This window comes from Epinephelus fuscoguttatus, linkage group LG12 (assembly GCF_011397635.1).
Source record: "Epinephelus fuscoguttatus linkage group LG12, E.fuscoguttatus.final_Chr_v1".
NCBI classification, from domain to species: domain Eukaryota; kingdom Metazoa; phylum Chordata; class Actinopteri; order Perciformes; family Serranidae; genus Epinephelus; species Epinephelus fuscoguttatus.
The window spans coordinates 23,912,989-23,937,165 of NC_064763.1; the positions used below are offsets into that span (position 1 = coordinate 23,912,989).

The window sequence follows — 24,177 nt, forward strand, 5'->3', positions numbered from 1 at the left end:
AAATGTAGACAATGTTTCTCATTATTTTGGGATACTAAGTCATTACTTTGAGAAAGTTTCTTATGACTGTTGATCTTTTTTTTCTATGTTTGTCATCATTTGTTTGAAATACTGAAAAATAAACCAGGTAAAAAAATGATTAGGCAATCTATAAATTAATATTTTTCCAATGAAAACACTTTGTGTAAAGGTTTCTGTTGTGTGTCATGAGCAATATGTAATTAATGCTGTGTCCAAAAAAAACGCACCTGAATTAAATACACAATTAATTATTGAAAAAAAGTCATATTTTAGAAGAACTCACTACAGGTGACAGGTTTCATAACATGAAAAATATACATCAGTATTTTGTCTTTGTACATTAGGCAAAACTGCAATAGTTCAGTGAGCAGAATAATCGTGAGATTGTGGATCGGGGGGGGGGGAGCGACAAAACAAAAGGGGCACACATACTGTACACACAAACACTCAAACATTTGCAAACAAAACCTCAGAAACATTCAGCAAAAAAAAAAAAAAACCAACAAAAAAAAAAAATTACAACAAAGCATGCATAACAATTCCTACCGAGGACAACACAGACGAGGAAAAGAGAGGCTGCTAAAAGAACAGAATACTGGAGAAGACGACCTCAAATTGTATCAGGATATCAAAAATTAACACTTCATACTAGGGGGAGTTATTGCTACACCAAATTGTTACCATTATACAGATTCCCTGTGTACTGGCTTTTAAATAAAGTCATACGTAAGTGGTACACAATTTCTCCATCTTTTTTTTCCCAACATTTTTTAACACTTGTTCAATGCAGGGTGAAGTGGCCAAGCATTTTATTAGGAGGCACTTTTGAAAAAAGATAAAGAAAATTTAGCATGCAAGAAAATGAAGTGAACTGAGAAGGATGGTAAGACTCTCGATGGATAAAGAAAAACCAAATCATTCGGGTACATGATGTTGTGTATTCTAATATGTCGGCGTTCCCTTCACCAGTCACGTCACTCATCTCCTGCTTGAATCAATCGAGCTCTCCGCAGGTGTATTTGTCCAACAGTGTCACAATTCTCTTTCTATTTAAGACTCAAACACTCTAAAGAGAACTAATGCATGCTGGAGCTGAGAGAGGGAAAATGAACAAAAATAAAACTATCTGGGCCAGAGCTATTCATTTGGTCTAAGTGTTTTGATGGATGGAGAGGGAGCTTATATATTATCCGGTTTAGTCTGTGCTATATACATGTCTTTACAATATCTTCCTGAATGTTGAAGCAGTTCATAGACTTGAAAAATGTTTTATCATCTTCTGGGTTGTTGTTTTTTTTTGTTGTTTTTTTTGAGTTGGCACTTGCTTGGCGGTTTTCTGTCAGCCTTGGTAGTCACTGTTATGTTCTATTGCAGCCTATAGTAGCCAGTCTGTTCCTGCCAAAATTAAGGAGGACGAGCCTGGCGACAGGGTGGAAGAGTGCAGGAAACAGTGCCATGTTGATTTTTCAATTGGAGACCTGTGGGGAGAGAAGCACACAAGAAACAACAAAAAAGAGATGTGTTAGGAAGCAGCGAGTTCTAAAGTCAACATGAGAAACAAATATTGAATGATAAAAAAATCAGTGGTATGTTACGCCAAGTAGATGTGTGTGCTAGTCAAAGTTAGGATGTTAAGTCTATAGGCAGCTCATTGATAGTTGTAGTGTAGACAGCTTGACACTTGTTGAGTTGCACAATGAGTCAGATGAAAAGGTGTAAGACGATTATTTCAACTGATACAAACCATTTCATCGAAACGGACAAAATGGCTTAAATGTCAATTAATAAATATGTGTATAAATAAATGAATTTAGGGATACATAAATTAATACAGAAATAAATAAAAGTATAAATAAATAAGGAAATAAATAAATGTCTGAATGAACATAGAAATTAATAAATAAATGTAAACAAAATTTATAAAATAAATACATAAATAAAAATATAAATATACAAATGTAAAAATAAAAAAAATAAATAGGTATGGGGATAAATAAATAATGTATAAATAAAAAATAAAATAGAAATAAATGCATGACTGATTGAAATCTAATAATAAAAGACATAAATGCATATTTTAATTTATTTCTACAATTTCGTACAACATTTATTTTTATCTGTATTTATTTCAGCATTTATTTGCACCTTTTTTTTTTTTTTACCATATTTATTTCTGAATTTTTCATACATTTAATCCTGTATTTATTTATTTATTTATTTATTTATTTATATCAGTCATTTTTCATCCTCCCTACTTATGCTCCAATCAAGTGAATTATCACCTAACTTACTCTTGCTAATTAGGGCCGTAACGGTACATGTATTTGTGTCGAACCGTTTGGTACGCGACTTTCGGTTCGGCACGACCCTGTATCGAATTATTGGGTGCAGGATATTATTTTATTTTATTTTAATTCCGTTTTTGCGAGCCAAACCATTTAAAATATCTAGTTCCCCGACGGGCATAATTGAGTGACGGACCGAGTCCAACCGTAAATCTCCGCTTTCACTTTGTGCAGCGCATTCTTGCATTTTGACAACATGGCAAGTGAGCCTGACGAACCTGAAGACCCACCCGCAAACCTTAAGTCCTCCATTTGGGAACACTTTGGTTTCAGGGTAAAATACGAAGATGGAAATAAACAAGTTGACAAGACAAAAGCAGTGTGCTGACACTGCAGAACAGTGGTCGGGTATGCACTTGGAAACACGTCTAACATGCTAATGCATCCAGTTTGAACGTTAACCGGCACGACTAGAAAGAGCCATCTGGTGCAAACTACGATATCGTCGTCGTTTTAAAAGAAAGAGCATTTCCCTGACCAAAGAAATAACCAACGCCATTGGAGCTGAGTAAAACTGTTTAAGCTGCACTTTAGATATAAGCATGTTTTGTTTACTGCACTTTAACAAAGTGGGAAAGCTAAGTAAGTTCCTAGTAAAACTGAATCTGAGCAGGCTTTAAAGCTGACCAGCTGCACGATACTTTTTATTTTAATTGAGTAAAACTGTTTAAGCTGAAATTTATATTTATATTTTTCATTCAAAAAATGTGTTAAAAAAACAGCAGGATTTTATTTTTCACTTTTATATTTCTATTTTCATTCAAACAATGTGAAAAAGCAGGATTTTATATATATATTTGTTTCATTCAAAAATTGTGTAAAAAGAGTTAACTGCTGTGGTGGTATGTTTTAATAAGGTTACCAATAAGTAAAAGATATTTAATAGTTATCTATTTTTTTCATTACTGTACTGGAGAAAAAAAACAAAAAAACGAACCGTGACTTGTGTACCGAGGTGCGTACCAAACCGTGATTTTTGTGTACCGTTACACCCCTATTACTAATGAAAGAAAAAAAATCAAACATCAAAGATTAGTATGTTATGCAGTTTTAGTTGAAATGTTCCAGTTAGTTCAAACCTGTACCTAATAAACTGGCAACTCAGTACAGATTACATTTTGTTACATGCAGGTATTTGTGAACAACTGAAATTAGTTGTGATTCAAAGATATTAAAAGGGTTAAAGTGAAGGATACTTGCCCTGAAAACATGAAGCTAGATCCTTGCTAAATATCACTCAAACGCAGTCTCTTGGCTTTTTCGTACACAACGTGCAACTTTCCTCTTAAATGCGCCGTGTCTGTCCTCCCTCCACTCTTTCTGCAGAGAGGAAATAAGATAAAGACAATTAATTTTCATATCTTTGTAATATACTGCATGTCTCTCTTTTCAGTTGGTCATATTATCTATACGTGTACAAAATTATAATTAATAATAAATTCATGTATTGGTCATAGATTTTGTCAGACATGTACTTTTTAATGCTGTCTAAAACATTAACCAGGTAATTCTTGCATTTCATAGACTGTTGTGGTCTGAGATGACCACTAGATATCTTGTTTAGAAAATAAAAGCACATTCATTTTATTCAGATACCATTTTTAATCTACTTTAAAAAAAAAAAAAAAAAAAAAAAGTAAACTTACTGCAGCATCCACATTGGCTGGTGAGTCACCATTTGGGTCTGCCAGCATAGAGATAACACTAATCATGATGGTTTCCACTGTGTGGATAGGCAGCCAACGCTCCTCTGGTTTCTCATAGCCATACTTGTCCTCTCCGGGCTCGTGCAAAATAGAAATACATACGTCTCCATTCTTGTCAACTGAAAGAAAAAACAAAAACATGTAGAATACAATTTATGAGGCAGAAAATGCTTTCACTATTCTTACAACCTTCAATGCTTCAATCCTGATTTAATTTGATGTTTTTTCTTTTTAATTTGAATTCGACATGTGAATTAACTTTAAAAAACTATATTAAAAATGTTTGAATGCATTTAACATGTTATGAGGAATAGTGATTAAATATATCAAATCCTATGTTCCTCAGTGTTTTTCCAAAGTGACCATGGTGCATTTCAGTTTATTTTTTGGACATCAATTGCAATTGTACTTAAAAATTAAAACCTTATTTATTAGCCTGTTATAACTGCACAGTGGACTCTTATTTATGGAGGACGGTCAATGCCAAAATAAAAACAAATTAATGACTCAATAAATAAATTAATTAACAAGCCATTATATTAGCCAAAACAATTTTAAAAATAATAGAAGCCTTTAATTAATTGATAAAATGTGAGATAAGTTTGGTATTAGATTGAATTTGCCTCTTTATTTATCTTTGTAATAATTTACCTATTTATTTACTTTTCTATTTATTTTTCCTTTTTATTTATTTTTTAAAATTATTTTTTTCCATTTTAATTTATTTTTTAAATGTATTTATTTATTCACTTACTGTTTCTATACTGTTTTCCGTTTGCATTGTCCCCTTACTTATTTCTGCATCACTTTTTATACCTTTCTTGTTTATTTCCCTTTTTTAAGTTTGTAAGCTTCCGTCCTCTGTTCTCACTGAGCGTGTTGTGAAAAAGTATTCCTCTGAATGATAATTTAAAAAAGGCAGTTTAAGACTATGAACTACTGCAGTCACTGCAGGATTGAGCTTTATGTTGAACTTATATTTAATGAATTTCTGTAAACATTCTTTGATATTTCCACACACCACAAAAAGGAAACTCCTCAACATTTCAAATATGGGACTCTAGGATATGCTTACATCTTTGAGAGAGAAACTCCTCCTAAAACGTCTTACTACAATAAAACAAATATTATACACAGTGTGCTGCACCTGTACTTACCATTAGGGTGCCAAATATCTGTGATAAATTTCATTTTAGGTGGCCTGAGTGGGTAGTCTTTGGGAAATGTCAGATGAGCTTTAAACACACCACCTTCACTGTGAATAAAACAGATCAAAGAGAACAAAAATAAATACAGCAGCTGAATTTTGTTTCAGAACATCTAAAGCAATAAATGCAAGGAGAGTTTTTTTTTAGACACAACATAAGAACACACCTCTCCGAATACATCTCATGTGTTAGACAGTGATAGACTTACTACAGTGTGTCTGGAGGGCCAATGATGAGGACTTCCCATCTGTAGAGATCATTATCCTCAATCAGGCCTGCTGAGAATCCTTCCACTGGGTTTTTGTTCATCTCTAAATATAAATACAGGAATACCAAAAAACAAAGTCAAATCACCATTGACACATATCATCATACCAAAAGTATGTTTACTAGACTGATGTTTTATTCTTAAGACTGCTGAGCACACACAATCCATGCCTTCAGGAGGCCTTGCTTGGGGGTTGAATCAGCGCCATGCTGCCAAACACACACACCATCATGTTTGATATGGACGTGGAAGTACCCCAATATGCCAATTGTTACATGAGCACACATTTCTCTGTGCCAGGCAGCAAGTGATTCTGCTCCTTTGCTCTTTTTTAATCACATGTCTGCTTGTGTGTATCTGCTCGTCTCTTTGTTAGACACAAACTGACAAATCTGTGGAATAAGTAAGCATAGGACTCATACTGTTTAATCTGTCAGAAACAGATCATGTATATTATATATATATCCTTTATACTGTTCATAATAGATTATCAGACCTATCCAGATTTGCTCGTGGCTCGTCCAAGCCCCAAAACTATCGCTGCAGATCACAAGCTGCCATGGCGCCACCTAGTGTGAACAGCCTAGTTGGTTAACATGGGCACTTAAAGGAAGGTGGCCGCGTGCTTTACGGCGCTTCTGTGTCCAGTGTGAATCATGTGCAATAGTTAAAAGGCATCCCATACTCACTCTCTGATTCACACATTCATTTTCAAAATATTTACTTCACTTTGCAACTCCTACCTTAACACATAAATTCATTCTAGGGAATAATAAGGGAATTCATTCTAGGCAAACTAATTGGTACTCTACATTTTTGCATGCTCATTTACTGCCAAGTTCCAGAAACAAGTGAAGTCTCACACTATGAATTTGATATCTTACAACAAGTATGTCAAAGCCTGGCCTGGGGGCCAACTGAGATTTAAATGGCCTTTGGCTTGTCCTTCGAAATATACTATACAATTAACACAATAGTGGTCGATCAAGCATGATTGCTTTGCATTTTTATCATTCACCACACAATGGCCAGACAGTCATACAGTTTGTAGACTTGCAGTAGGAACTACACAGGTGGAACTAATGTGCTTTTATAGACAGCTGGCAATAAAGCAAACATATGGTTACCTAACGGCACATATTTCGTGCTAGGTAGCGGACATTCCCAAAGCAAAGAATACTTGAGTACTTGTTCACATCAAGATTTAACAGTTGCACTTGTGTCATTTGTATTGTTTGTATTTGTTTTCAATAACCCATATGATGTGAGAAAGAGCTGACCCCCAGGTCTTTTCACATTATATAATCTGGCCCCTATTCAAAATAGTCTGGACACCCCTGTCTCATAAGTACCAGTGCGTTGGTTACAGACTTAACTTCAATGCCTTTTTAAACTTTAGATTTAATTATGATATATATGTCTGCAACAAAGAACATACATTTGTCCATTGAACAGCCCCAGCTATAAAAAACAGGATGTTTCAACTTAAGATATCTGACATAAAGTTATTCACCTAATGTCACCCAACTCCCACTCGAAAATATTCAGGTTCAGGTCAATAATCCATCACTATGAGGAGATAATCTGGAAACCTACAAATGATCTCAAAAATGTCCCTGAAATGATTTTTTTTTAAAAATTAAAACATATTGACCATAATCTGACTCAACTACTTTTGGAATAATGTTTACATAAAAATAGCCAAAATAAATAAATAAATAAATAAATAAATAACTCAGGACTGCCTCTTTCAAAACAGCTAATGCGAGATTAACATTAGCTTGTTAGCTTTTTGCGGTGACGCTAACAACAGTGACAGCAGCTAACTTTAGCATACAGATCTAACGTTAGCGAGTTGGCCGTTAACAATTCGATATTAACGTTAGTTAGCAAGGGAATCTGGGTCAACTAGAGGAACGTTACGTGGATTTATGCATGGATACAGCAACTAATATCATGTTGATGGCATAACTAGTCAACAAAATGTCAAAAAATGCAAAACACCGCTTGTTATGTCGGTGGTAATACATGTAAACACATCGAGTCAGCTAGAGGCTAACGTTAGCCCAACTGCTGTTAGCTTGCCCGACGCTAGAAAGTCGGTTGGGACTTCTGACAGCGGCTTTGAACTGAAATCATTATGCGACACTCAACACGCTGAAGGCGTTTCGATCATCTTAATCCACTGTTATAACCTCAACGCTGTTCCTTTACCATGGGACAGAAACGTTAGTGTGGAAGGTTCAAGAAAACTGTTAGCGCAACCACAATCGTTTGAATCACAGCTATCGGTAACGTTATCGTTACTGAAGGCAGGCAGCGTCTGGTAACACCAAGGTGGTTTAATTACCTGCAAGCTGTCTCCTGAGTAACAGCGCTGACTGAGGCTCTGTCATAGTTTAGCCAATGCAATGCAGCTAAGTTCAATGGTAATATTTTGAGGTAACGGCGTTAATTTAACGTTCACCGAGCAGTACTTCGTCTCCTTCTATTTTCCGTTTAGCATTCTCGTCATTCTTCTTCGTCGTCGCCTTCTCCTGCTACTGCCGATTCTTCTTCGTTGGAGTTTTAACGGCGGTTGTCATCCAGCGTATTCGCTGCAACACCGCCACCTTCTGCTTCGGCGGCGATCAGGTCCTGAGCATTAATCCTGTATCTCTACAGAAAAACTGCACTGTTTACAGTAAGAGTCACTTAAATTATATTTATTCCAGTGCGACTATCACATTCATAGCAGTACAAATTTTACGTACTTTTATTTTAATTACAATAATTACACTCATACCAGTGTAATAATTACATTTATTCTAGTGCAATAATTAAATTTATTTCAGGACAATAGTTACATTCATACTATAATCACATGTGTACTCGTGCAAAAAATATTCATACTGCTGTAATAATCATATTTATTCTAATGCAATAATGAATTTATTTTAGTACAATAGTAACATCCAATATTCACGTGTACTTGTGCAATTATTGCACAATTGTTGCATTGATTCTAATGCAATAACTCTTTTTATTCTAGTGCAATAATTACATGAAGAAACGACATTATGGGCACAGACCACAAACAGCTGCATTGAAAACCAGCATGATAGGTCCATTAATGATTAATTATTCTGAATTAATCACTACATGTGGCTCTAGCCATGAATGAATCTTCCTGTATGTCCTTGAAAGCAGCATTCATACAGAGTTTCCGTAGTGTAGTGGTTATCACGTTCGCCTAACACGCGAAAGGTCCCCGGTTCGAAACCGGGCGGAAACATATTTAGCTTTTTGCAAAGAATTACTGAATTGAACAAACCACCGTCTACATCCTCTCCATACGTACCTCCACCTCGTTTCCGCGTTTACGCAGAAGGTCCGTCACGTTAAACCAAAAAACCAGGGAGTGGAAGTGGGTTTTAAAACTTCAACAGCGAGCTTCCATTGATGCTGACTTGCTGACCATCGGCAGTGCAAAGTTCCGTAAGACTACCTTTTGCAAAAGCCAACTGCTAAAACTGAGACAGAAATGAGATGTTCACATGCAGATATTAACCTGAGAGAGGCTGTATTATATAAAGAAAAAACATACTCCTTACGACAAAAAATCAGTTTTCATATTGTCCGTGAACGCCCCGGTGATATATCGTTTCCGTAGTGTAGTGGTTATCACGTTCGCCTCACACGCGAAAGGTCCCCGGTTCGAAACCGGGCGGAAACAATGTTTTCGGGATCATTTCTGCGTACAAGTATGAATACACCATCCAAAAAGCTTCTCCACTAACTGATTGGTACAGAGTTACAGGCTTTAAACCTTATGTGGGTGTGAACCGTTACATATGGTCGTCACGTATCATTTGCTAGTTTCACGAGTCGTTGAGGTCACGAAAGACAAAAACAAGTATGTAACAAAACAACTGATCAGACCAGCAGGCTCTGTGTTCACTGTGAAGTGTTTGGTCAGTGGATCACAAGACTGACATTGTTGGTGGGTGATCAGCTTACTGGCTCACCTCTGTTAATTATGTTATTAACAATTAACCCACTCACGACTCTTTCAAACCATCTGGTAGTTTCTATTTCCGGCATCACGTGACATTCATTGTAGCCTTCCTCGTTAGTATAGTGTCCTTCTCCGCCTGATGTAGACGGAAGACCTGAGTCTTGACCTGTTGTGCCTTATTTATTTATTTATTTTGTTTCAAGATAACAACATAACATTCCTCAAAGATGAGAGGTGAAACGTCCACCCAGAAACAAATGCTTGCCTATGAGGAACAAATAGCTGTTGCGGTTCCATACAAGCCAAAATGGCTCTTAAAATAGGAAAGACTGCTGATCCCAGTTTGCTGTTTGTACAGAGTGCTGGCATCAAGGCTTTTCTGACCTGGTCCTCGTTAGTATAGTAATAACAAAACTTTGACTCCTTAAAATGTCAGGTTTCTCTATTTTACAGAACAACAAGGCTGACAAGGAGGATTTGACTACAGAGTTGGCCTCCATATTCAGCAGATATCCACTACGTTCCTGGACTTAATCAAATTGTTTAGGACCAGCACTGATGTAATGTTTGGAGGTGGACGTAAGGACATTCTGTCCAAATAAGGATCTAGGTAACAATTCAAAAACAACTGATCATATTAGAGCTGGTGTTCACTGTGCTAAAATTAGTGTTTGGTCAGTGGAGTCTGGTGGCTTTGACAAGCTCCCAGTGACAGCTTACTGGCTCTGAACCATAGTTGGGAACAGACTTAGTTATTAACAATTAACCCACCCTATTGTTAGCTAGGAGCTAGCTGGTAGTTTCTATTTCCGGCATCACGTGACATTCATTGTAGCCTTCCTCGTTAGTATAGTGGACAGTATCTCCGCCTGTCACGCGGAAGACGACTGATATATCTGGGATTGTCTTATTTATTTATTTGCATTGCTCAGTTACTCAATGAAAAACAGAATATCACATCTGCAGATAAAGATTTAAGATGTCGGAAAACCGTCCACCCACATACAAATGCTTGACATTCCATGAAGACTCTTGTCTCCTTGCCTCCAGGCATGGAAAACTCTATCCTGGGACTCCCTGCATACATGAGTAAAGGAAGCAGATGGGTGATGACATAGTTGAGCAAAAGCACATTAACCATTGTGAATTGGCTGGCAGCATTCTGAAAAACATCACACAGAAAAACTTTGACTCCTTAAACATGTCAGGTTTCCACATACAAAAACAACATATTCTGACAAGGAGGATTTGACTACAGAGTTGGCCTCCATATTCAGCAGATATCCACTACAGCAATTACTTAATCAAATTGTTTATCACTATGTTTCGTACATCATCTGTCAAAAACTGTATAATACCGCTAAATATAACCAGCATCATATTAGCACTGGTGGCATCTGGCAACAAGTCAGTAAACCTGAATGGGTCATCTACAGTCGGACCGTAAATGTTTAGGAAGGTTAAAGGAAATTAATTAATAGTCCCAGAGACCATAATGTACCTGCCATTAGAATCCTTCCTCGTTAGTATAGTGGACAGTATCTCCGCCTGTCACGCGGAAGACCGGGGTTCGATTCCCCGACGGGGAGTTGTCTTATTTATTTATTTATTGGCTGTAGTTTTTCAAGAAAAACAGACATAACATTCCTCAAAAGAAGCAAAACGTCCACCCACATACAAATGCTTGATAGAGGTAAGACCCCTCTCCCTCCAGGCATGGAAAACTCTGTCTGATCTCGAAGGTATAAAGGAATGGTTGAAGCAGATGGGTGTATGTACAGAGGTCGCTGGCAAACTCAAGGCTTTTCTGACCTGGTTCAGAATTCTAATAGAGTTTTTAATAACAAAACTTTGACTCCTTAAAATGTCAGGTTTCCAGCTGGTCTCTGGCACGGACCAGTGGTCCCTGACCAGGAGGATTTGACTACAGAGTTGGCCTCCACCAGCTGCACTGATATCCTGTGGTCTGTGGACTTTATCAAATTTTTCCCTTTCCAGTCATTTAGGCAGCACTGTTAGCTGGATAAATGTCAAACATTCTGTCCAAATAAGGATTTTGTCTATAAAATTACAAATCATCAAATTATCATGATTAAGCTGGTGGCATCTGGCAACAAGTCAAAGATCCTTTTGTGGTCAGGACCAGCTGGTCTCTGGCACGGACCAGTGGTTTACCACTAGTTAAAGGCTAAAGTTACTTCCTGACCAGCTGCACTGTGACCATTGTACCTTGTTTGGCCAAGTTAGAATTTGTGGAGTGTTTGTTTGTATTTATTTGAATACAATATTTTTCTTGTGTTAGCAGAATAGCCTAAATGTGAGAAGCCATAATCGTTAGTCTATCAATGTTATTGATCACTATTATTAGAAATCATAATAACAATGCATTGCTAGTTAATATCATTAGTCGTTGTTGCAGGAATATCACATCTGCAGATAAAGATTTAAGATGTCGGAAAACCTTGTCCCTCTTAACAACATGACCTAGCTCCTTGACATTCCATGAAACTCTTGTGACATCCTTGCCTCCTACTGTTACTCTATCCTGGGACCCCTGCATACATGAGTAAAGGAAAAGATGACATAGTTGAGCAAAAGCACATTAACCATTGTGAATTGGCTGGCAGCATTTGAAAAACATCACACAGAAAAACAAGTAAATATGGTCTATGTCTGAGCCACATACCAGGCCCATTCCAGCCATCTGTGTAAGCCTACTGTTATTATGTTTTCATTGTTATTCGTAGCATCCTACATTCATCTTTTAAAGGGATCTGAGCCATCTTGTGTGTCTTACTATTATAGTTAACTGAAATCTCATTCCCCAATATCATTATGTCAAAAAACTGTATAATACCGCTAAATATAACCAGCATCAGCACCTTAGGCTGTGAGAACATGGCAGCAGTCTGAATGGGTCTTTGTAATGACAGCTGTATGTAAACAATGTACACAGAGAGGTCCCAGTGCTATCCAGCTGCTTTGAAGAAATAGTTGCCCCATCTCGGTGCGACCATGGGTTGAGTAAAGAGTGTTAATGTGTGGATTTACTCCTCTTCGCGTGGATTATTCCTTCCCAGGGAATGCGCTGCCTCTTCGGGGTCCGTGAAGATCGCGGGCACCACGCCATCCCGGGGATAAACATAGAGCTTGGCTGGGTACCGTAGGGTGTGTTTCACTCCTCCGTCACGCAGAGCCTGCATCACATCTCGGAAGGCACCCAGCAGGGGTTGTAGCCGATTCCGTGGTCTGTCCAGGGACCATGGTCTCTGGCACGGACCAGTGGTCACCACCACTAGGGGCGCTAGAGACACTGGTCGCGACCAGCTCATCAGTGGTCAGGACCAGCTGGTCTCTGGCACGGACCAGTGGTCCCTACCACTAGGGGCGCTAAAGTTACTGGTCCTGACCAGCTGCACTGTGGTCCCTGTGGTCTGTGAAGTGACTTTAGTATTTTCTCCCCTTTCCAGTCATTTAGGCAGCACTGTTAGCTGGATAAATGTCAAAGATCATAATATTTTGTCTATAAAATACACTTTATCAGAATTATTATGATTAATATTGTTATTATTATTGTTATGAAGATCCCTGTGGTCAGGACCAGCTGGTCTCTGGCACGGACCAGTGGTCCCTACCACTAGGGGCGCTAAAGTTACTGGTCCTGACCAGCTGCACTGTGATCTGTTCTGTTGTTTGGACAAGTTGAGTGATTTGTGGAGTGTTTGTTTGTATTTATTTTAATACAACTTTTCCCTTTTCTCACTGTGTTAGCAGAATAGCCTAAATGTGAGAAGCCATAATCGTTAGTCTATCCAATGTTATTGATCACTATTATTAGAAATCATAATAACAATGATTAAAATAATATCATTAGTCGTTGTTGTATGAGTAATACTATCGATTATGCAGGTCCGTATCTTCCATCATCAGTCGACCAGGACTACTTAGCCTAACTCCTTTTTGAAGTTTTCAATTAGTTTTTTGATCATGCCATGGCTGCATGACCACTGCCTTTAAACCAATGAAATTAAGGAAACGGTTGGTGATTCAGTTCCTGGCCAATCAAAAGCAATTTCCAATTTTGATGACAGGTGTGAATATGGTCTATATTCACTTGGATTCCTTGGATTCCCAGGCCCATTCCAGCCATCTGTGTAAGTAATCTTTGACTGTTATTATGTTTTCATTGTTATTCGTGGAGATATGCTTACATAATCGGAATCTTTTTAGATCTGAGCCATCTTGTGTGTCTTTGATTATAGCCTAACTGAAATCTCATTGAATATAAGCCCCAAATGTATAAAAACAACAACAACAACAATAATAATAAGAAGAAGAAGAACAAGAAGAACAAGAAGAAAAGAAAAGAGAAGAAGAACGAATAGCTTACAAAGCCACCAGAGGAGCAATTAGCCAGTTAGAAAATAGCAGAAAAGAGAGAGAGAGAGAATAATGGTTTCTTTAAAGCACTAACGCTGTCATTGGATTACAGCCTCCTCAAAAACATTGATTCTGTCATTGATGTCATGGTGCCGGAGCACCGGCGAAGGATTAATTCTTTCTCCTGAAAGCGGTGGGTACGCGCCAGGATGGTGCGCGGTCTCGCGCCGGCGGCCGGCTTCGGCTGAAGGGAGCGGTGTGCCCGGTCAACCTTAACTGGATACGGGAAGTGTTCAACACCAAGCAGTTTGTGGATTAGTCTGGAAACGAATTCAGTGGGCTTACCCTCTTCATCACCCTCTTGTATTCCCACGATTTTGATATTATGTCTCCGAGAGCGGGCCTCCAGGTCTTGCACTTCAGGGTGAAGCTGAGTGTTATGCTTCGCCAGCTCAGAGCATTTAGCCTCAAGCGTTAGCATGCGTGTGTCAAGGTCGTTAGCGGCCTGCTCCTGGCTAGCCACACGGGCTTGTAGCTCGACCTGCGAGCGCATGAAACTTAGTCTCAAAAGCATCAAAACGTTTATGAATGCAACGCAGGACTGATTCAGACATCTCTTTACACAATGCCTTGCACATATCATAAGTCTTGTCTGGAGGTGCGTCCGGCTGGATGGGAGAGTCGTCAGCTGACCCGCTGTTAGCATTACCATTAGCTCTCGTTCCGGTAGCTTGTCCATCCGCGATTTTGGATCTGCTTTCTCAGCTCGTTATAGCTCTTAGGGAAGCATATATATTCACTCTCACAGTTTATGAGCAGAAAAGATGCGCTATTAAAATGATTTTGCAAATCGCAGAGAGGAGCACTGGCTAAACACGTCTACATCTTGTTCCCCCCTCCCCTCCCCACCATGTTGAACAGAGGCTCTGTGGATGTCTGTGTATGCGGATCGAGAAGCAGGTGGAATGAAAATACATTCTTCCTATTATTGCAGCCTATTGCTGCACAAACCTTGGGCATTTTTTATTTATTACTAGCGGTAAATAACTGTTTGTAAGCTAACTGATTTTACCGCCTGTTTATCAAGATCACAAGATCTGGCGAGAACTTGTTTTCTGAGACGGACAGGGCTCAAACAAAGTTAACTTTCTCTTGATCTGTGCGGACGAAAAATGCAGCTTTAGTGTCAGAATATTGGGAAGATGTGTGGCTTGTGGAAAACGAACCCAATATTTACTTTAGTGACTACAGGGCGAAAGAATTGACCATAACTTGTGATCACGTTCATTTTCCTCATTGACGACAATACATTCAGAACTGCCGCAAGTCTCCTACGGGGGCGTGGCGCTGACGTCACTGAATCAGGAAGTGAGCTGAGTTGGGTATCTCGCCAAAGACAGTGGATAAACCTGGCTAACAACAGTGCCTCAAGAAACAAGGTCAACAAAGACATGACCATCAAGTTCGACTTGTGTCACTGCGTGTGGTGGTTTGAACAGTGGGCTGCTATATTTCAGGTATGTCTCACATTTCACCAGTGAATTTCACGTGCCACTTTTTTAAGGAATCAAACGTTAGTGGGGTTCAACATTTCAAGTACTTAATTCGTGCTTCTCAGTTGTTTATGAGCTGTTTAATGACTTAATTTGCTTCAGTAGTGTTGTTTTATGTTCTCTCTCTCCCAGTGACAGCTTACCGGCTCTGAACCGTAGCTGGGAACATGTTCACTTGTAAACGACTAGCTCGCCTCATTGTTAGCTAGCAACTAGTAGCTAGCAAGTAGTTTCTGCTTCCGGCATCACGTGATCTTCTGTATCTCTCCTCGTTAGTATAGTGGACAGTATCTCCGCCTGTCACGCGGAAGACCGGGGTTCGATTCCCCGACGGGGAGTAGTTTTAGAGGTTATCTTCACAATGCTTCTATTTCACACATGGTTGTCCTGAAAAAACAACAACATATATATCTCGTCCCCAGACAGACAAACATTTAATAAAACATACACACGTTTTCTAAAGTTTCGTGATTCAATTTGGCTAACCAGTCTGTGGTGATGATGTGTACTGTTACATCACCAACTCGTTTGAGCTTGTGATGCAGTGATCCATTATTTTCACCTCTTAGAAGCTTAAAAGTAAAAATCATCATCATATTATAGTTCATTGTGTATTTGCTTTTCCTCTTGCTTACAACTGACTGAAATAATCACGCCTAAAATAACAAGAATTTGAAACATGAAAATGAAATGAAACATTTACACTGAACAACAATTTACACGAAATGATTTGTTTGTGCTTCCATTTTCACGGTAGACTCTGAGATCCTCCTGCAGTCACACAAGAGGTGCTCCTGAGCCCCAGTGTACAAGACCTTGAAGGCAGCAAAGCAGTCCCTAAAGCATTAAAGGGGAACATTGTGGTCAATATTTGTGAGCATGAGTTGCTCTCTTTAAGTTTTTTTTTAACAGTTTTAACATCTGATCAACTATGTGCGTCATATGACTACGACCTGGCACCTTTTCCTGATATTTGCAGAATAATGTTGGTAGAAATGTAGATTAAATAGGCTGTGTTGCCATCACTATGAGGAACAAATATGGATTGCGGTTCCACACAGTTTCTTGCATTTTTTGGGCCAAAAATGGCTCTTATGATAGTAAACGTTACTTCCCAATTTACTGTTACTGTTTGTCCCTGAACGCAGCATGAATACAGAGTTTCCGTAGTGTAGTGGTTATCACGTTCGCCTCACACGCGAAAGGTCCCCGGTTCGAAACCGGGCGGAAACAGTGGCTTATTTTCATCACTCATACGTCACAACACATCACATCACCAACCAACTTTATTAAACATAAAGGCGTTTTCTGACGTTTCGTCATTCAAGTTGACTAACTGCCCAATAGTGGTGATTTTGAGAACTGTTACTTCTGATGCGTCTCTAAATGCTGCCTTCATGGGTAGTTTATGTGCGCTGCTGGTGTTTGGCACCATGCTGCAGCGCTGCAGAACCTTGTGAAGACTTGTGATCTCTCTGTCTTTCACAGTCTTCTCCACTGTGAGCTGGCTCAGTGACTCCTCCTGGGGGGAGGCACAGGTGGAGGGTTGAAACTAAGTGGCAGGGGTCAAGGTCACAACAGGCACAGTGGCTGTTTGGTTGCTTGTGGTTAAACTCTGCCAAACGCAAAGATCATATGATGCAGGAATCAGAAATCGATAGACTAGCGGTATCTCCGGTATGTTCAGTGTGTTGCATGTTAAATTCTTTCACTTAAATGATATATTATCAGTGTTATTCACTTCAGTTGCCAGTGTTTTTGACGTTAACGCTGACCACTGTATGTACACGTGTAAAGTTAACAGTACTTTTTTCAAGACTAGTGCACTGTCCTTTGAGTGGTTTTGGTTTGTGTGTGACCTGTAAACAAGTCTGTACTTTTTGCAATAAATTCGATTTAGTGGCTCCAGTGTAAAGTAATTGGCAGCTTGCAAAACTCTGCTTTCAACACACTGCTACTAACTAACAAACTAATTTTGTATTTTGAACGTTATACAATGCTTTCCAGTTTTATGGCCTGTTGTGACCTGTTGACCATTGGGAAAGAGCTTGTTCAGTGTGTGCTCAGTGTTATACATAAGTGTTTGAAATGTGCCTTAATTTTGATAATGAAAAGTTCGTCGGTAGAAAAACATTTCTGCACAGCTGTTTGAGCTGTTAAGCGACGCTTTTCAGTTTTATGGCCTGTTGTTTAGGCTGATCACTGTATGTACATGTGTAATGGTTCCCGTGGTGGTCAAGGTTGCCGACCCCAGTTTACTGTTTGTCCCTGAACGCCACATTGCCACGGAGTTTCCGTAGTGTAGTGGTTATCACGTTCGCCTAACACGCGAAAGGTCCCCGGTTCGAAACCGGGCGGAAACAAGTATTAGTTTATGTTATTCACATGTTACAAAGAGGATATCACTGGAATAAGCTTCGTAAAACATTAATGCGTTTTGTGATTGAAGTTGGCTAACCGTCGGTTGGTGGTGGTGTAGAGAAATCAAAGACGGTGGATAAACCCAAGACGGTCCACTGCGAGTCAGTTTCCTGTATCAGTGTCACGTGGGGTTTGCGACCACCACGCCCCTTTAGGAGACCAACAGCAGGTCCTGAGTCCATTGACTTTAATGGGAGAAATGAACGTGATTACAGATTATGGCCGATTCTTTCGCCCCATACTCACGGAAGCAAATATTGGACCCATTTATCACAAGCCACATATCTTCAGAACATTCCGACACCAAAATGGCAAATTTCAGACGGACAAATCAGGAGAAAATTTACTTTGTTCAAGACCTGTCTCTGTCTCAGCAACACACTCTCGCGAGATCTGGCAACAGATGTCTCCTCTCTGGTGTTGAAATCAGTGCAGTTTCACTCTTAACTGCAGAGCTGGTGACGTTTTCCAAAACTAACTGACACTTGAAACTGAAATAAAAGGTGTTTATTTTCTTATCAATACTATTAATGTCATTATTATTGAACTGTTGTTGGAGGAGAAAACGGATATTATCAGACTGATCCTACGATCTTGTACTGGGTTGATATACAGTAAGGTACAGTAGCAGATAAAAATAGCGGCAAAATAAAAAATAAGGCGCAAATATTAATGTTGTACTGTAGTCTTGTGTTGTTTTGGCAGGAACAAGCAGTAGTCAGTAGACAAGAATAAGGAGAACTGTTAAAAAATGCCTAAACTCTGTGCAGCAATAGGCTGCAATAACAGGGACAATCTATCAGTCTTTTCTTTTCCAAAGGATGCAGACAGGTAGGTATAAAATAGTTATTAATATTAGTTGGTGTCGTTTTGCATTTGCACTGCCCTTCTAGCTAGTTTATGCTAGTTACCAGTGAAATACGGTGTATTGTGACTATTTCTTTGTTTGCCTTAAAAAATATTCATTTTACTCAAACAGGTACTTGTAAGTAGTAAAACCAGAGAAACTGATCGTTTTGCAGTGGTCTCTTATCTTTTTTCCACAGCTGTATTTTCCAGACCTGGCCAAAATGACAGCAGATGTTACACAATGAACATGTAAAACACACAACAGTAGAAAATACAGTATCTGGATCAGAAGCCGGAGCACCCATCTCGCATAAAATTAAATAACTCTGAAATGATTTTAAGGAAAAAAGTGGTCAAGCTCGATGGGCAGAAACAGCTCAGATTCTGGAGACATTAAGAAAAGACGCAGGACTCTGATCTTCAGTTATAGGCATTGCTGGATATTTGGAGTGGTCAAGAAGGGGGTAGCTTATGGGGTGTATTAAGCATTTTGTCAATAAATGTGCACTTATTTCAGTTTCAAATATGTAAAGCATTTACAGTCTTTAATAATGAAAAATACACATGCATACAGGTGATGAGCAAAGTAAGACCAGAGACATTTGGAAAGACTAAAACTTCTCATTACTATATCATCTTATCTAACTACTCAGGAGAAAGAGATGGCTTGTCAACATAAGGAGAGCAGACCTGTCCATCCACCTCTCCCAAGATGCCCTCAGAAAAGGGGGTTATGGAGTGTGTGAAGCCCACTTTGACCCTAGCATGATTGTCCAAATGGTACAGCCGTACAATACAGCCTTTTAATTTACTAATTTAATAACACAAGAGATCCTAATGAGAATATATTTTGCAGCAATCGAGAAAACGTCTGACGGACAATGCTACACCCACACAAATTAACTGCCCTAATCCTCCTCCAAAAACTGGTGGTAGACGTGTGCTAGACAGAATTGAAAACATTGGTAGGTATTGCCCCTCCCTATAGTTGAACAGCACAAAACAGGTGACAGTTAAACACTTGCATACCAATACTTATCCGCTCATATATGGATACTTTAAATGGAATGATGAGACCAGTTGAATTTCATCTTTTTCTGTAAGCCACCTGTAAAGCTACACTTATGGCCAAGCCGGATTCAAACCCGGCCAGCTGCAGTAAGGACTCCGCTTCAGTGGATGTGCTCTACCAGGTGAGCTATCAGGGCGGCCCGAATTTCATTTTTTGTCAACAGAGCCTCTGAAAGGACCAAAACCTACAATGCATTTCTTCTACTCCAATTATTCTTCCTGCTCCCTGTCCTCTCTTACCCTTAGGAGCTCTCAAGTCCAGGAAAAATGTTCAACTCAACAATAAATGCTGATCAAAGTATCTCTGTGACTTGTTTTAATCCTTTTTTGACAATGGAGTTCTATGACTTCTGGATATGAGCTATAATCTAGTGATGGCTAGATGGGCCATGCATGTAAGAAGGAGAAATACATTGTAGATTTTGGTCTTTTCATAAAATATCTCATTTCCTATTAAGTTGCACATCATCATATAAATGGATTGCAGAGCCCTTCAGCCAATAACATCTTTCAGGGACCTGAGGACCAAAGTGGTCAGATCAATATTGGCAGCACCTGTAACAAAAAACAAACAGAAAAAACAAATTAATTATACCAATGACAACTTAATAAATGTACCACTGCATACTACAATAGAATGCTACAATGCTAAAGGCATGTCATTTTTAAGGAGAGGACATAACAGCGAATGCAAGCAGAGCTGAAGAGGAAGAACATTACAAAGTAGTAGTTGAGGTAAGGTGGTTGTAATAACTAAGTCCATTTGCAATTGCTGCTGATGATAGTTACAAATAAATACGACAATTTATATATCACTAGAATTAAGACTAACCTGTAAGGTGGATTTTAATGAACATTTCTTGACAACAGGGACAGCTTGAAGAACAACTGAAAAAGGAAAGGGAGATAAGATTGCAGCTTGAGATGCAACTCAAGAGAGAGCGAGAGGGGAGGAGAAAGTTGAGTTTACAGCTTTGCAGGGGAAAGGCGAGCAGAAAGAAACTACTACTTTGTGTGTGTATTGGTTGTTTTGGGTGTTAAGTTGCCTCCTTTTAAAAACAAAACATTTATTTATTCTCTCAAGGCTGACAGTGCAAAAGGCAAAACAAAAACTATCCGATGCCATGAAAGACCTCCCACCTGAAACTGCAGAGTTTGTTAAGCACCAATTACAAACTTGCAAACAGAAACAGAGGGGAAGAAAATTCCCCCCCTGCCTTAAACAGCTGGGTGTTCAAAATATATCACCACAGCCCCAATGCATACAGGACACTGAGGAGGCATTTCATTCTTCCGTCCCCGTCAACCCTGAAGAAATTCATAAACAACAATGTGGGCCATTTCCATGTAAGAGTAGTTTCAGAATCTCATGGATCATGACATAATTATAGACCTAGAGTGATGTGTCAGCAGTTCATAATATAGTTAAGTAACATATTGTAATATCAGACATTCTGCATTCTGTTGTGTTATTACAAATATATGACAATTTGTCCACACTGCAATGACCTCCTTTCAGATGTTTTTAATATTTCAATCTATTCCACTAACAGGCTACTGCTCCTTTGTTTAACAGCCAGGTTTTCTTAATCCTATCCTTGACCAGATGGCACAGCTAGCAAAAACAATGAAGCCTCAGAGCTAGCTGTGTCTTTAGTGTTTGACGAGATGGCAATAAAAAAACACCTGGACTACAATCCAGTACTGGACAGGGTAGATGGGCTCACAGCGAAAGGTGAAGTGGCTAACCAGGCAATGGTGTTAATGGCTCGAGGAGTAGCCTCAAAGTGGAAGCAAGTGACTTAATGTTCATTAGTTTCATTCTATACTGCTTAAAGCAACTGAACACTACAGATACAGAATACAGTTTAGTTCTCTTAAAGGGGTCATATCTGCATCCACTTCCATCTGTTCACTGCAGGCGATAGGATACTTCCTGGCGAAAACCACTTTACCTGCGGAGGAGACAGCAAAAATACTGTCAGAGGCTGTGAAGCGCCTGCACGATTGGTTTCATAGTAAGTCTGAATAAAATCCAATTAGAGGAGTACAACATATTGTGTGAACACTTCACTTAAATGTAATGGAGGTTGTATTAACATGTACACTATGTGTCTCTTACAACAGGTCATTTCTGTGGTCTGTGACCAATCCTCCTCCAATATTAAAACATTAAAGCTGTTAGGAGCCAGCCTGAACATCGCTGACAGCACAGATGTGGCACATTGTATATCAGTGGATAGGAAGACAATTCCAATAATATTTGATGTGCCTCATCTGGTCAAGTCTGTGCGTAACAACTTTAAAAAACATGGTCTGAAGGTTAGTTTCATTATCAAATAAAATATGGCTAACATGTTTGTCCCAGCCCATTTCACATCCCATAATGAATTCTTGGCACTGTAATCATGCTAAAGATAATTATAAGTGAAGTATTGCAAAAAGATGATTTCTCTGTCTATCTGTGTGTTACCAAATCAATGGGCTGTCAACTGTGCACACAGGGGCTTGTGGCTCCGTGTGCACAAGTTGCTGTACAACAATGTTGTGTACAACAATGTAAACCACATGAACAGCATCAAACCACATGTATCACATCATTCATTTGTCTTGTGTTACAGATGGGAGTGAAACAAGCGCAATGGAAACACTTTGAGACGTTTTACGACATTGACAGCCAGAACTCTGTCCGTATGGCTCCAAAAATCACCAAGAAGCATGTGTCATTGCCCCCTTTCACTAACATGAGAGTTAGACTTGCGACTCAAGTCTTCAGCCACACTGTGGCAGCTGGTAGGCAACTAGTTTTTATTTTATTCTAAAAGGTCTGATGGAACTTTTAAAATGTATGAAAATTTATTGAATCAACATGAACAAAATCTTTATGATGCATGTATGTTAAATAAATATCAGAATCAAATCATAATTCAATCTGATTGTTGTTAGATCAAATTGTCATACCTGTGAATTCTTACGTTTTAAATGATATCTCTTCACCCTTTTTACAATATGTAATGTAATAATCGTACAATCATGTAGGCATGAAGACGATGATTGACTTAAAAAGGCTACCAAATGAGGCACATGCTACAGCGGAATTCTTCGAGGACATGAACAGGCTGTTCGACATACTGAATTCAAGGTATTCATTATGACTCAATTTTAAATGCCTACTGATCATCACAGATTTCTTAAAATTTTTTGGCAATTATTAGAGTCAGAGTTAGTGAAACTCTGATTATCAAGATTGACTAGCAAACACTTACTTCTCAGAAGCTACTCCGATGCCAATCCATGGCGCCGGCCCCTAGGACCAAGAAGTGCTCAACAGATGAATGTCCTCATGAACAGCCTTCATTGGATCTCATCTTGGACATTCAGGTTGGCTACAAAACATTTCATATGGTGTGGTCAGAAAAAGACGATGGACACTTGACATTTTATCTCATTCACATAAGGTTAATTCATTGTGTGTTATGAGTGAGTGAAAGCATGCAAGTCAGAATGTTTCCATGCAGCTTTCCTCAGCAGAATGCAGAAGACATTGACACATCATTGACTTCTCTGTAATATGTTACTACAGACCTGGATTCACTCCCCCTTGCCAGTGGGGCTTCATCCTCACCATCCGCAGTGTGATCCTGATTGTCCAGCAGCTGGGGAAAGAATTGGGAGAGCTGAAATTCCTGTGTACAGCCAAGCTGAATCAGGATTGCCTTGAGGTATAAATAAATAAATAAATACATACATACATACATACATACATACATACATCAATAAATAGTAGAAATACACAGAAGTAACATTATGTCCTCTAAACAATCTTATGTTATCCCCCCCAAAGAATCTGTTCTCTGTGATCCGTGGAAAGGGCGGACACCGGTTCAACCCAACAAGCAGGGAGTTTGCCTCAGCCCTCAAAGGTGCCTCCATTGCAAAACTTACAAACACCATGGGGAGCAACTGCCTGTCTGATAATGGCACCATTTTGCTCAGTGCCATACAAAGCAATACACCTCCGACATGTGACCTCCAACTTCACTTGAATCCCCCAACATCGTCTACCTCACAGGTGTGAATCAACAAAAGTCACTTGTATATGGCTTCCTGTCACCTGCCCACTGACACCTAAAATCAACAAAACTGTATTTATATTTACAAAACCGTGTTTTCTCAGTATCATTAACACTAGGAACATGTATATTCTGGCAAATTCCAGTTACACATACAGTACATAATATAAATTCCTTATTGACACCTGCACCATGTATATGTATGTACATTCTAATAATCTAGTTTTTATTGTTGCACTACACTGTTTACACCTGGGTACACTGCTGCCGTGCCACTGTGATATA

General features: G+C 39.0%; 1 protein-coding gene and 6 non-coding genes across 7 annotated transcripts; 6 read left to right on the forward strand and 1 right to left on the reverse strand.

Moving 5' to 3' along the window:
• Positions 1–147: 147 nt before the first annotated feature.
• Positions 148–8,091, reverse strand: ube2g1a (ubiquitin-conjugating enzyme E2G 1a (UBC7 homolog, yeast)). Its single transcript, XM_049592599.1, has 6 exons — positions 7,899–8,091; positions 5,489–5,591; positions 5,230–5,327; positions 4,013–4,191; positions 3,567–3,686; positions 148–1,499 (listed from the first exon to the last, which is right to left on the reverse strand). The coding sequence occupies exons 1-5, from the start codon at positions 7,942–7,944 to the stop codon at positions 3,600–3,602; spliced, it is 513 nt and encodes a 170-aa protein (XP_049448556.1). The 5' UTR covers positions 7,945–8,091; the 3' UTR covers positions 148–1,499; positions 3,567–3,599.
• A 658-nt stretch (positions 8,092–8,749) lies between these two features.
• Positions 8,750–8,822, forward strand: trnav-aac (transfer RNA valine (anticodon AAC)). Its single transcript has one exon. It is a non-coding gene; the product is annotated as a tRNA-Val (tRNA).
• Positions 8,823–9,190: 368 nt separating this feature from the next.
• On the forward strand, positions 9,191–9,263 carry trnav-cac (transfer RNA valine (anticodon CAC)). The gene has a single exon. It is a non-coding gene; the product is annotated as a tRNA-Val (tRNA).
• A 1,799-nt stretch (positions 9,264–11,062) lies between these two features.
• Positions 11,063–11,134, forward strand: trnad-guc (transfer RNA aspartic acid (anticodon GUC)). Its single transcript has one exon. It is a non-coding gene; the product is annotated as a tRNA-Asp (tRNA).
• Positions 11,135–15,744: 4,610 nt separating this feature from the next.
• Positions 15,745–15,816, forward strand: trnad-guc (transfer RNA aspartic acid (anticodon GUC)). The gene has a single exon. It is a non-coding gene; the product is annotated as a tRNA-Asp (tRNA).
• Positions 15,817–16,638: 822 nt separating this feature from the next.
• On the forward strand, positions 16,639–16,711 carry trnav-cac (transfer RNA valine (anticodon CAC)). Its single transcript has one exon. It is a non-coding gene; the product is annotated as a tRNA-Val (tRNA).
• A 1,057-nt stretch (positions 16,712–17,768) lies between these two features.
• trnav-aac (transfer RNA valine (anticodon AAC)) lies at positions 17,769–17,841 on the forward strand. Its single transcript has one exon. It is a non-coding gene; the product is annotated as a tRNA-Val (tRNA).
• The last annotated feature ends 6,336 nt before the right edge of the window (positions 17,842–24,177 follow it).

What these genes read in the sequence shown, in the direction of transcription:
- ube2g1a (XM_049592599.1), bottom strand. Translation starts at nt 7,944, where the DNA reads ATGACAGAGCCTCAGTCAGCGCTGTTACTCAGGAGACAGCTTGCAG. An exon ending in GGCCCTCCAGACACACTGTA is followed by an intron (nt 5,328 to 5,488) that starts GTAAGTCTATCA and finishes TTTTATTCACAG; the next exon opens with TGAAGGTGGTGTGTTTAAAG. An exon ending in AGATATTTGGCACCCTAATG is followed by an intron (nt 4,192 to 5,229) that starts GTAAGTACAGGT and finishes TTTTTCTTTCAG; the next exon opens with TTGACAAGAATGGAGACGTA.